The sequence below is a fragment of the Eulemur rufifrons genome, chromosome 3, assembly GCF_041146395.1.
Source record: "Eulemur rufifrons isolate Redbay chromosome 3, OSU_ERuf_1, whole genome shotgun sequence".
NCBI lineage: Eukaryota > Metazoa > Chordata > Mammalia > Primates > Lemuridae > Eulemur > Eulemur rufifrons.
Window position 1 is genome coordinate 4,735,435 of NC_090985.1, and position 13,293 is coordinate 4,748,727.

At 56.2% G+C, this 13,293-nt stretch overlaps 1 protein-coding gene across 2 annotated transcripts in view; it reads right to left on the bottom strand.

Annotated features, from left to right (window-relative positions):
* The window catches only part of LOC138381927 (sodium/nucleoside cotransporter 1-like), an 88,804-nt gene that overhangs the window by 13,575 nt on the left and 61,936 nt on the right, over window positions 1-13,293 (bottom strand). For both annotated transcript variants that reach the window (XM_069466575.1, XM_069466574.1), the window contains exons 8-11: window positions 11,930-12,007; window positions 3,865-3,945; window positions 3,292-3,372; window positions 447-572 (exon numbers count right to left, since the gene is read on the bottom strand). In XM_069466575.1, coding sequence (XP_069322676.1) covers window positions 447-572; window positions 3,292-3,372; window positions 3,865-3,945; window positions 11,930-12,007 — 366 coding nt within the window. The remainder of the gene's footprint in view (window positions 1-446; window positions 573-3,291; window positions 3,373-3,864; window positions 3,946-11,929; window positions 12,008-13,293) is intronic.

A 13,293-nucleotide genomic window follows, 5' to 3' on the forward strand; every position in this document is an offset into this window, starting at 1 on the left:
GTGTGGGGAGCGGGCAGGGAAGGAGTAGGGCAGCTCTCCAGGGACACCCTGGGTGTGGGACTGTGGAGAAGTGAGCATGACTTTTGGGGTCACACAGATCTGGGCTCAGATTCTGGCATTGGGTTTCTCACTATTCTCTACGCCTCAATTTCCTCATCTGTGAAATGGAGATATTAAAACAACTAGCACATTGCCTGGTACGTAGCAGGCACTCCGTACATGGAATACTGGGAGTCTTTCCCCCAGTGGCCATGGGAGAAGCCTGAGCAAATGGTGCAGCCTCCAGGCCTGCCTTGCCCAGGGGACGCCTCTCCTCTCCCCAGCACAGCAGCCCGGGCTCCAGGCTCAGAGGAGCCCAGGGCTGCTCTGGCCGGAGCTGTGTGGGGCTCCCACGAAGGTGGGTTTCAGGTCCTGGGCACAGCCAAGCAGAAGGAGCCTCTACCTACCCCAAAGAAGATATAGGCACCCAGCGCACTGAAAGCAATGGTATGGAAGCCTCCAGTCAGGACAACGTGGATTTCAGAGAGTGTCATGTCTGCCACGTGGGACCGGAGCAGTAGAGGAACCTCGATCTGCAAAGAGAAAAGATGTCAGACAAGCAGAGCTGGAGGGGTTGGGCACTCCCTCCACCACCCCCCGGCCCAGGAGTGGACAGGTAACAGTGACATTGTGCCAACGGCCTGCCATGTGCCACCACCCATGGAGCACCTGACCACCGTCACTCACAACCTTCTGAGAGAGGAGCAGTCACCCCCACTTCCCAGCAAAGGACACGGAGGCTCAGAGAATGAGCCCCGCTCCGCACAGGGGTGGGAAGCAGGTGCAAGGCCTGAGCTGTAAGGAAGCCCTAGGGGTGGCCAAAAAGAAAGGGGCTGGGACGTTAGATGGTGTGTTCGCTTCAGAGCACTGGGCAGCCTGGCCCTCACTGTTCACTGAATGCATAGTTATTGAGCACCTACTGTGTTCCACACACTGCTCCACAGAAAAAGGGCACCAGGTGAACAAGACCAAGTCACTGCCCTGTGCAGTTTCTAGCCTGGGAGCCCAGGAGGGTGGGAGGAGCTTAAGCAGATGGTGGGGGACATGGTTCATCAGAAAGAGACCAAGTAGATAAGCGGTGGCACTTTAGATGGTGACATTAATAAAAGCTATGAGGATACGTGAGAGAGAACGCCTAGCGCTTCAGGGGCATTTAAAATTGAGTAATCAACAAGGGGCTCCCCGGGGAGGTGACCCTGGGTCTGGGTTAGCTGAGAGCTGAAGGAGCAGCCACAGGATTTGGGGGAACAGCACCCAGGCTGAGCGAAGAGCTGAGGCCCGAGGGAGGAATCGGCGCAGCGAGGTGAGGAGCTCAGCAGGCCTGCGAGTCTGCCGCAGACACAGGGGTGACTGGGCGCGGGTCCCGTGGAGGCAGAGGAGGGCAGGGCCCCGGCAGGGCTGGGAAGCAGGTGAGGAGTGGACCGGTTCCAGTGGGGAGTGGCGCCATCTGCTCTGTGTGTTTGAAGCGTCAGGACAGACAGCAGGGGCGGGGCTGGAAGCAGGGAGAAGAGGGAGGAGGGTGGCAGGGCGCTGTGGATGCCACCTGGAGGCAGCGCTGCAGGACTCAGGGGATGTAGGGAGCCAGGGAGGCAGAGGAAGGCAGGTGGCTGTCTGAGGTCTGTCTGAACACCCGCATGGAAGGTGCCAGCATTTGCTGAGAAGGAATAGACTTGGAGAGGTGCAGGTGTGAGGACAGAAGGCAGGTTCTGTCTGCTTGGACTGAGCGTATCAAACGTGAGATGCCCCTTAGAAACCGGAGACGAGGGGCAGGAGCCAGGCGGCCGTGGCAGTGGAGAGTTCAGTGCAGAGGTGAGGACTGCAGAGCAGGAGAGTTGGCTGGGAAGCCCTGGGGTGCTGCAGCGCGGGGAGGGGTGTTCGTGGGAGGACAGCGGGCCTGGCCTCGGCATTTGAGGTTCACATGACGCCGCTGCTCCACGCAGGTCCCCCAGGGCCTCCCCTTGGGAGATGTGGTGAAGCCCTGGGGTCTAGGTCAGCTTGAGCAACAACTTGTCCAGAGTTAGGTTACCTTGGGAGGTCCTCACGTCACCCAGTGTCACATTCACCTACGTATGTTCTCAGCAAGAAACACTGAGCACATTGCAGCTTTTCACACAAAATAACTGCTGTCATATTTTAATATCCCTTTCTTTTGCTTTAAGGGAGTTTTGGGTAATTAATCTGAGGGCACATCTGTCTTAATTAGCTAAAAATAAAACAAACCAAAACCCACCAAAATCCCTTTGAAATTAACACACTTGCATCATAACAAAAAAAGATGCAAATGAGCTGGCTGCAGTGACTCAGGACTACAGTCTCAGCACTCTGGGAGGTCGAGGTGGGAGGATCACTTGAGGCCAGGAGTTTAAGATCAGACTGGGCAACAGGGCAAGACCCCATCTCTACAAAAATAAAAATAGAATAATTAGCTGGCTGTGGTGGTGCCTGCGTGTAGTCCCAGCTATTTGGGAGGCTGAGACAGGAGGATGGCCTGAGCCCAGGAGTTCAAGGCTGCAATGAGCTATGAAGACACCACTGCATTCAGGCCTGGGTCACAGAGTGAGATCCTATCTCCAAAACAAAAGCAAAAAAAAAAAAAAAGTAACTTTAAAAAACACGCAAATATTCTCCGAAGTTTCTTAAACTGTCCAGTGAAATATGGCATCTTGTGGCAAGTGTGTCTCTTAGTGACTCAAATGTCAGGCAGATGGGCCAGGACAGATGCTGGAACAGTCTCAAGAGTTTGACCCTCAGGAGGGTCGAGCCATCTGAAAGCGACTCAGGACTGACAGTGTCTTCAGAGCCACATTTACTTCGGAAAATACATTTTCACTGAGACAAAGAAAAGATAAGACAAAATGAGGTAGTGGAACAAACTCTCACCAGGAAAGAGAAAACTGGGACTCTAAGTTCTGGCTTGTGGTTGTGGGATCTTGGCCAAGTCATTCCCACCTCAGAGCCTCAGTTTCCCGTGTATGAAATGAGCAATGGGACTGCATCTGTAGGCTTTGGGAGTCTCTAGGCTGAGGCAGCTAGAATGGTAGGAGGTGCCAGACACATGATGTCCTCCCTGGTGTGAACCAGGCAAATGGGTCTCCCAAATGGAGCATCCCTGGGGCAGCAGCCTTTGGGGACCATGGGAGAAGGTTCAAATGGCTCCTCCTCAAACTGAACTGCGGCTCTGGGGACCCAGGGAACCTGCCCTCTCTGGGGAAGCTGCTGCCAAGCACGTGGGCAGGAGGCTTTGGTACCCACCTGGCTCACAAAGAGTTTTGCAGCCACACTCAGGGTCTCAGTGGCAGTGGTGCCCATGGTGACCTGCATCGGCCAGGCAATCTGGAACGAAGCAAGGTGCTCTTTGTGGGCTGACATGGCAAACCCCAGAGTCAGAGAGAGTCGGGTAGAAGTACCTGACACGTTTTCCTTCCAACTCCCACCCTAGTGTGGGACCCCTCACCACGTGTCCCCAGAAGGCCCATTCATCTTCTCCTTCGACACCTGCATTGATGGGGCTTTTCCACTTCCCAGGCCACCCATTCCACCTTAGCACAGCTCCAGTCCTTAGAGCAGAGCTTCTAACACGGGTGCAGGGGGCTTTGGGAGGGTGAGGGCCTGGGGAGCAGGGGGCTCTGGGAGGGCAAGGGCCTGGGGAGCAGGGGACTCTGGGAGGGCGAGGGCCTGGGGAGCAGGGGGCTCTGGGAGGGTGAGGGTCTGGGGAACAGGGTATGTGTGGAGGTGCTAGGCTCTGGGAAGAAGGCATTCTGGGACAGCGTGACCCCTGGAGCTGGTGACTCTGGGAGAGCTGGGGTCACTGGCACTGGGACTCACCTTCAGCATCAGCCACCGCAAGAGGCCCAGGTAGAAGAGAACCGACATGATGCAGCCGAGGAAAACAAAGATGGGCAGATACTGCCGGGAAAGAGAGTGTAGAGCCTGGTCAGAGGCAGGCAGGGCCAGGAGCCCCAGACAGCCCACGCAGACGCCTCACAGGGTCAAGGAAGCAGCTTTGAATTCAACATGAAATCCCAGGTATTCCACTTACGGGGCATCTCTGAGGCAATTCTGCCTCCTCTGTTCCCCTCTGAGTAATGCCCAGGCCGTCCTGGGTCATGGAGGGAGGGGCCTGAGGCACCACTGTCACCCCTGCTTCTTTGTCTGGAAATGGGGTAAGATGCCACCGCTCAGGGCTGCTGTGAGGGTTGCAGTGTCCGTCTTCCTTCACGAGCTCAATCCCTGGCCTCGGCCCTTGGCCCTCACCCCTGTCCTCTGCTTCAAGCCTGATTGAGGGGACCCACATCGTTCCAGTGTTCCAGGTCCACTCAGTGCCAGCAAGCTCAGAAGCAGACTCATGCGACACCTGCAGCCACCACCTCCTCCTGTCACCCGGTACCTGGTGCCAGGCTCCGCACTGCTGGTCATTGACCCCAACATCCATCAGTTCTCCCCTCAAATCTCTTTCACGTCCATTCCCTCCTTCCCAGCCCCAGGGCCCCACCCTAGTGCTTTTTCTTTTCTGTGGTCTGATTTATAATAACAAACTGGTAAAAAGTGAAGTGTCTTCTGCTGGAGGACTAGTGAATAAGCTAGGTGTAGCCACACAATGGTGCACGGAAAGGAGACAAGAGTGAGGAAGCCCTATGGCACTTGGGGAACGATTTCCAAGACAGTTTATCAAAAGGAAAGAAGGAAGGTGCACAACAGGGTGCATGCTGTGCTCTGATGCGAGTGAAAACCAGGGGGCAGCTGGCGTGGTGGGGCACGCTTGTGGTCCCAGCACTCGGGAGGCCGAGGTGGGAGGATCACTTCAGCCCAGAAGTTCAAGGCCAGCCTGGCACACAGTGACACCACATTATAATGAGATATTATTAGAGGGACATGCAAGTGGCTCGGTGGGGTGGCTCACGCCTGAAATCCTAGCACTCTGGGAGGCCACAGTGGGAGGATCCCTTCAGGCAAGTTCAAGATCAGCCTTAGGAAGAGCTTATCTCTACTATTAAAAAACAAAAAAACAAAACAAACCAAGACAGGGTGCAACTGTAGTCCCAGCTACTCAGGCATCTGAGGCAGGAGGATTCTTTGAGCCCAGGAGTTCAAGGCTGCAGTGAGCTTTGATCCTGCCGCTGCACTCCAGCCTGGGTGACAGAGTGGGACTCTGTCTAAAAAAATAAAAGTTAGCAAAAAAAGAGAGAGAGAACAAGAAGGACACGCAAGTGACTGGCAACAGCAGGTGCCTTGGCGAGGGAACTAGGCGCCCTGGGGATAAGGGGTGAGAGGAAGATTTATTTTTCACCTTTAACCCTTTTGTGCTGTTGGAAAGTCTCCTCTAGTCTCGAATTATTTGTTCCAAACAGTTTTAAGAGAGTCAGGCAGACTTGGTAGTAGCATAGAAGTATTCTTATGCTAAAATGTTCAGTGGGAAAACTGCAGCATTAAAATTACAGAAAGAAGCCTGGGAGGCAGTCCTCCCAAACAGTCAAGGACTTGCTTCTCTGTTCTGGGGCTGCAGACACTGTGTTCTCTGTTTTCTCTAGTTTTGAATTTCTCCTCTGTTCCTGTAATTTTCTACACTAAGCGGGCATTTCTGAAGGGAGGGAGCACCGGCAGAGGACAAGTTTGGGCAAGACCATCCATTTGGGTGTGAACTGGCTGCGTCTGAGACGCCTGTGGCACGTCCAAGTGCAGTGTCAAGTGCGCAGCTGGATGACAGGGTCTGGGGCTCGCCCCTAGGGAGTGCAGGCTGAGCCCACGGGGCAGATGCAACTCACTGCGGAAATCACCCTGCCTGCAAAGAGCAGGGCTGAGGACAGCGCCCTGGGCTCAGTGTCATCGAAGGGTGAGAGGGGACGGAGCAACCTGTGAAGGAGGACGTCCAGGAGAAAAGTATGATGGAAACCGCCGGGTGGCTCTGCAAGAAGGGCTGAGTGAGATGCATCAGAGATCTCGGGAAAGGTAAGGACCAAGCCGGACCCTGGGAACGTAGCAACTCAAGGGTCGCTGGCCACTAGGTGAGAGCAGTGTCGGAGGAGGGTGGGCACAGAGGCTGATGTCACCAGCCAAGGAGGGCCTGGGCCCTGACAGGGTAGACACAGCAAGGACGCCAGCCCTGTGGAGAAGCGGAGCCACCGCTGGGGAGGGGTTAGGGGTCGAGGGAGGGTTGTTTTTATTCTTTAAGAAGGAAAGTCTTGCGCAAGCAAATCTCGGCGGCTCTAGCTGAAAATGCATCTGGACTACAGAACGGTCCCTGACGAGAACAGAGATTCTGTCTAGGCAGCTGCGGCCGGACACTAGAAACAAGCCGGACAACGTGCTTCCCCTCCCTTCCCAGACCAACCCGCAGGTTCCATCTCAGCTTGCTCCACTCGCCACGTCTGTCACCAGCTGCACTGCACTTGGGCATGTCACCTGACAGGGAACACAGGCACTGGCCCAAGAAACCCTTTCCCTGCCCTGCAACTCCTCCTGGCTGCCTGGGCTGCAAACAGCCCCAGCACAGGGTGTGATGACATCACCCTGCTCGCCCTGGGGGCGAGACACACAGAGGATCAGGAACTGTCTAGACGGCCTGTCCGGCTGATCCTGAGAGCCACCTCAGGGCAGCGGGGAGGCCTGCGGAGACGGGCCCCAGCCAGGAAGGAGGGTGCCCGGGGCGGCAGGACCCCACTGCAGAACTGGGAATCTCTCCCCCCAGCAACAAAAACGCGTTTTCTGTCTGCAAGATGGGGACTTTGGTGGAAGAGAAGCTATGTTCTAGGTTAAGTGCTGACTGTATACGGAGGGAAGGAAATGAAAGATAGCGGAGGTGACCCTCAGTTTCCTAAGGTGGCATGTTTACCACTAAGTGAGGTCCCTGTGCTTGGTTTGCTCTCACAGCCCAGGACACACCTCTGGGGCCTGCAGCATGTGAGACGGCAGAACAACAGGGCAGGTGGTTCCAGGCGGTGGGTGCTGCCCTGGGAGGGGAAGGGAGTGCCAGTAAGCCCTACTATGTGCCGCTGTGAGGGCCTACTGTGTGCCGGTGCCTGATGTGTGAGGACTCACTGATCCACAAAGCAACCACGGCACATGCAACTGTCCCTTCTTCACAGATGGGCGCCCTGAGGCTGGGAGATCTTGGCCACCTGCGCAAGGTCATGTGCCTGCAAAGAGGCAGAGGCACCTCCCAGCCACCAGGCAGGTTGCCAAGGTCCTGCCGTGACCCCGAGGTCTGCGCTGGGTGCAGTTCTGCAGGCTTGTTCCCTGTCTGCAGGGGTAGCGTGCCTCCCCACAGGGGCCTGAATGCTTGTGTCCCAGCAAACCCATTTGGTCAAACCTAATCCCAGGGTGACAGTACTAGCAGGCGGGGCCTCTGGGAGGTGATCAGGTCATGGGGTGGAGCCCTCATGAACGTGATGGATGCCCTGATGAACGAGGCCCCAGCGAGCTCCCCCGCCTTCCCAACATGCGAGGACACAGACAGAAGAACATCGCTATGACCAGCAAAGGGGCTCCCCTCACCGGAACCTGACCGTGCCGGCACCCTCATCTCAGCCTCCCGGCCTCCAGAACTCTGAGGAAGAACTTTCTGTCGTCTCTGAGACACCTGGTCTGCGGTTTCATCACAGCCTCCTGCACGACTACGACGAGCCCCTCCAAGGAAGAGCCAAGTGAGCTCTGGCCGCGGCCTTGTGCAAATGGCCTTGTCGGCTGGGCCTGCTAGTGCTAGACTCAGGGAAGAAGGAATGTCCAGCTCGTCTAGGCCAGCGGTTCTCAGTGTGGTCCCTGCACCAGCAGCAGCACCTGAGACTTTGTCAGAAATGGAAATTGAGCCTGACCACAGAGTTTGGGATTCAGCAGGTCCGGGGGGGCTGTCCCGGACGCTGCTGCTGCTCCTGCTCATCTGGACACACCCTGAGAACCACTGTGCTCGGGGAGCAGACCCAGCCCCCGGGCAAACGCCATCGCCTTGCCAGGAAACGGGCCTCGATGGCAGCACTAAACCCACTAAGGACAAGGCCCTGCCCCCTCCTCTCCCTGGAGGGTCTGAGCCAGGGCTCTTGATGACTTCCCAGGGCTGTCTGGGCAACCCCCACCACCATGTCCCCAGACCCCAAGGCTTAAGTCCTGTCACTAGCCTTAGGCCACAATGAACCACAGAAACCCAGAGCTGGAAGATTCCTCAGAGACAACAGCTGCAGGGTCCACAGCACCAGCATTACCAAAAAGCAGAAAGGACTCCAAGTCCAGATAGGCTGGAACCCTGGCTGCGCCCTGGACATGCCCCCTGCTTTCCCGTTTGTGCCATCCCTTCGCCCTGAACCACCGCACTCTGCCCCTCATGCCTGTCTCTGCCGGGATGCCTCATGCTCAGCAGATCTCTCCTGCCGGGACTGTCGCCCCTCCCTCCTCCCAGCCTTTCCTCCCATTTCCCCCCCTGAACATCACTCCCACTAAGGCTACAGGTGACCCCTTCATTACCAAAGCCACCGGCACCTTCAGACCTTATCTTGTTTGATCTTTGTGTGCAAACTTTGGCACTCTTGACCACTGGCACTGCAGTCTGCATCAGTCAGACACCTTGAGACCCTCGGGACATGAAAACATCTCCCTTCATCCTGGGTTTGCTCGGGGATAGAATCTGGGCAGCAATGGTGAGCACCTGCGGGGGCCTGTCCCAGAGGCGGAGCGACAGTGCAAGAAGGCGCAGGTGTGCTCCCAGGCCAGCCAGTCCCGGGAAGGACGTGCAGCTGGGCCTGGGGTTACGTGCTGGGAAGTTGCTAAGAGGGAGACAGACAGAGCCAAGCAGGAATGACTAACCCAGGGGACACGGCTGGGAGGTGACTGCCACATCGACTGTGCTGGAGTCCAGGCCCAGGGTAGGCTGAGGGCTGAGGACCCCCAAGGAGAGATGCTACAACCTCCAGCAGAGACCAGTTGGACCGCGGCCCAGAGGAAGCAGCTTGGACTCTGAGAATCCCAGCGAGCTCAGAGAATTCCCCGGGCTGAACTTGGCCAAAGGCCTTGGACTAGGTCCACGTGATTTATAGAAAGAACTGAGAGAACCGAGCACTCGACATGGCCACCCCTGCCTTGAGGACAAGTCCCAAGTGTACATGTGTGTGTGTGCGTGTGTGTGTCCATGTGCATCTGTCTGTGAGTACACAGGAGTGCATGTGTGTGGTATGTGGGAGTGTGAATAACATTGTGTGATTAGTGAGACGTGAGAAAGGGAATTCTGGGGCTGTGGAACACTTATTTTCAACCCTCCTGCATCTGGCCCAACACAGCTGCGAATGCCATTGGCCAACACACTGGCCAGGAATCTGTCCAGGGGACAGGGCCTCCCAGGTGCCAGGAAATGGCTCGTGTGTGGCTGGAAATGGTGAGGCCGCTTAATGATAAACCCACTCATTGTTATTTTCTCTCAATTCAATAATGTCAAAGTCTTTTGCCACCATTAATATGTTTTAAAATTATTGCTGTTATGTAGGGAACATTTTCTTTTGAGACAAGGCCTCACTATGTTGCCCAGGTCAGACTTCAACTCCTGGGCTCAAGGGATCCTGCCGCCTGAGCCCCCACATAGCTGGGACTACAGACATGTGCCACCATGCCCACCTTTTTGTTTTTGGAGGACAGACATGATGCCACTGGTTCCTACTTACACGATGAGGAAGAAAATATCCCTTGCCTGAAGTCCAGGGACGGGGCGGGCTCTGGCTCTGCCCTGACTCACTGGGCGATCCTGGCCGGCTCCCTGCTCCTCTCTAGCGCTTGCTGGGACCATCGCAATACAAAGAGGAGACCCAAAGACGCCTGGGCTCCCTCCTGTGACTAACGGTCTAGGAGTTCACGACTCTGAAGGGTGATTCGGGGCGAGAGGCAAGTGGCAAATGTGTGCACGTTCTTCCAGAAGGGGAGGAAAGATGGAAGGAAACACAGCTCACCGGCCAGGGAGCAGACACAGCGGCAGGCCAAGTGACAGTTCAGTGCTGGAATGGGACAGTAGTGGGGTGGGGTCCTGGTGGACGGCAGCCGCGTGGCCTGGCCAGCTCCTCTCCGCCAGCTCCTCTGGCTCACTGGGCTGTAACTTCCCTTTGGGGATCAGCTTACATGCCCGTCTCGCTGACCTGCACCCTGCGCCGTGGACACAGCAGCACATCTTCAGCTGCGTGCGTCCCTCACTGTCCCCTCTTCCTGCCTAGCTCCGTGTGTCCAAATCTGTTCTGCCCTCAAGCTCCACATCGAATGCCACCTTCTGAAAGAGTCTTCCTCACCATCCCTCATCGTAAACGACCTCTCCCTAGAGCCACTCCCCAGGCACTGCCCTTTGCACCTGTCTTACTGCACTTGAATGCAGCTGCCTGCCAGGGGGAACTGCAGCGCTGTGTGTTTGCTTTTTAAGTGTGAGGAGCTCCTGGAGCTTCTGTCTGGGTGGACACAAGAAGTCAGACCTTCACTGCTCTCCCCTGAAACCCTGGGTGGCCTCCCTACTTGGTTATGCAAATGTGGAGGGCGCAGCCCCCTTCACCCTAAGGGAATGGGGTTAGGGGACCTTTGGGGACTGACAGAGGCTGCCCCTCCCCATATCCTCTCTACACAGAGCTGGTCTCAGAAACATGATGGGAAAATTTGTCCGGGGAGGGCAAGAAGACTCTTGAGAAGACAGGAACCTGTCCCCTCCCTTCTGCTTAGGGTGAGACTCTTAGAACCCCTCGATGGCCTGGGCGTTCCCCACAGGGTCTGCTGGCACACAGACACTCAGGCTCCAAGGGAAACTTGCCAGAGGTCAGGTCAGGGTAGGCAGGAGGGTCTGGACTCATGAGCGGCTCAGCACCAGCCCAGAAGTCCGTGGCCAAGTCCATGGCTAAGGCTGAAAGGACCACTGGGCCCAGCAGGGTGGGGAGGCCCTGGGAACAGTGGCCAGAACAACGATCAACAGCAGAAACCTCTGGAACCTGTGCATGGAGTCCCGCACAGCAGTTCCATGGTCACGGTGGTCTAGGATAGGCCAGGGCGGGCAGCCCCGATTGTCCTCTGTGGGGCCCCGGGTCAGTGCTGAGTGAGCGGGTCCCAGGTCTCTCTCTCTACCCGGCCAGTGGAGCCCAGGCCTGGAGCAGCCTCAGGGTCTCAGACAGTCTTGACGTGAGGCAAGCAGAGGAGGACCACACTAAAGGGTTCTCGCTGAAGATGGTGTTTAGGCACTTGAGCAGTTTCCTGGAGAAATAAGAAACACAGCCACAGGCCCCCCAGAACAATGCAGCAGGTCACAACAACAGCACACACAGGCCGCCCTGTTGTGACTTAGGACTGGGGCTCTGCCATTAGACAACAAAGTCTCTCAGTGTCTTTGTCTCAATTTCCCCTATCATAGTTAGCAGTGCATTAAGTGCACAATGAAGTTTTGTTGGAAGGAAGGAAGGAAAGAGAAAGAGAGGCAGGGACTGTGGGCTAGGAGGATGCAGAGGAGGAGCTGTACTTGCAGCTGGATTAATAAGGGCAGGCTTCCTGATGGAGGTGCTCTTGAGAGGCCTTGAAGGAAGTGGATGGTTTGAGCCTAAGTGTTCCTAGAAACTGTTCACAGACCCAGAGTCCTGGTGACACATCAGGTCTCAGCAGGAGACCAGAAGAGACCCCCACCCCTGCTCCTTGTCCTCAGCCTTCCAGCAATTCTGTAACTTCGGGGTCATCTCAAAGGAAAACAATACAAAAAAAATCTCATTTTTGGAAATGTTACCAAATATGGCAAAAACATATCACCCGCTGAACACACTGCTGGGCCCCTCCCAGTACTAGCCTCTGCCCGCGGGACTCCTCCCACCCTTCCTGGCCGGGCTGCCTTGCCCAGACCCCTTGCCAGCTAGAGGTGGCTGGGCAGCGGCCACTGAAGGCCTCTAGGACCAAGAGTCAAGCTGACCTTAAAGGCAAAGACATCATCAACCAGATTCTCCCCCAACATGAAGCTGGAGCCGGCCCTGGTGTAGCTCAGCAAGATCTGAAATTAAAAAACAAACAAAACCAAAACACGGAGTGAGGCTAAGAAGGGAGGAGGCAGGAACCAGTAGCCAGAAAACCAGGCTGGATCAGGTGGAGAAGCCGTGACTGCCTCACAGCCAGGGCCCGGTCTAGGTGGGAGACAGGGACACGAGGCCCAGGCAGGTTGGCCAGGGACGTAGTCCCCTGGGCCCTTACCAAGGGTTGGGTGCCACCTGGCTGGGTGTGTAAAGCACGATCGTGAGCACCGGCTCCTTCTGAACACATTCTCCAAAAAGACACCTTTTCAGTCAATTTTAAGGAAATGCTCTGAGTCGGGAGTGGTTAGGACAATACAGAAGGGACGGTGAGGAAGCAAGACTACGAGATGTGTGGCGAAGGCTGTCAAAGGTGGTGCCTCTCGTGCCTGCTCAGTCCCCTGACAACCAAGGGCACAGCCTTCTCTCATATCGTCCCCATCCCGGGCTCACGGACTGGGCGTTTGAGTCCAGCCACACTTATACGGGAGATCAGTGTTAGGTCCCGACTTGCACTGCGATTACAGGGACAAGTCACGTCTCTCGCCCAGGCCTCAGCGTTCCAGTCTGTAAAATGGGGAGGGGCCCAGAGCAGCAACTCTGTCTTTTCCTCCACAATAGCCACGTGGGTGCTGGCGTGGGGCCAGCGGGTGTGCACAGCCGGGCAGGCAGGACTGCCAGCTCACCCCACACAGAGCACGCGGGAGAGCTGGCCAGCGGGAGGCGAGTCGGGGGGTTACACTCATGCCCTCGATAATTTATGTTTCCTAAGGTGAAATAAAATGACAGGAGGCCGTTGGTTTAACCGAGCTCCTGCATGGGCCCAACAGAGCCACCCAAATGGAGTCCCTCGTGCTCCAGTTCCACGTGTCCACCCAGGAACCACGTTGCTGCTCGGCCTCCCGCGCAGTCGGGAGAGGGAGAGACACCGGCCAAGCCCCACCTGGCAGGGGAGGGGAGTCCCCTCTGCTTCAACCCCTGCAGGGACGGCAACTGCAAAACACGCAGCCCCCTCTTGTTTCCTGCCAGCCCTCTTCCCTCGTCCAAACCGCAGCCCTCTGCTCGCCTCCCCGGAATACTCACTCCAGCCTGCAGAACCAGCTGTGCCCCGACTCTAGAATCGCAGATAAAGGCCTATCAAGCTCTTTAAACTAAATCTGCTGTCATCTCGTCTTCTGACAAAAGTCAGTCATGATGGGTGCACAACAATGTGCATGAATTTAATGATACTTAAAAATGGTTGAAATGGTAAACTTTATCTTATGTGTAT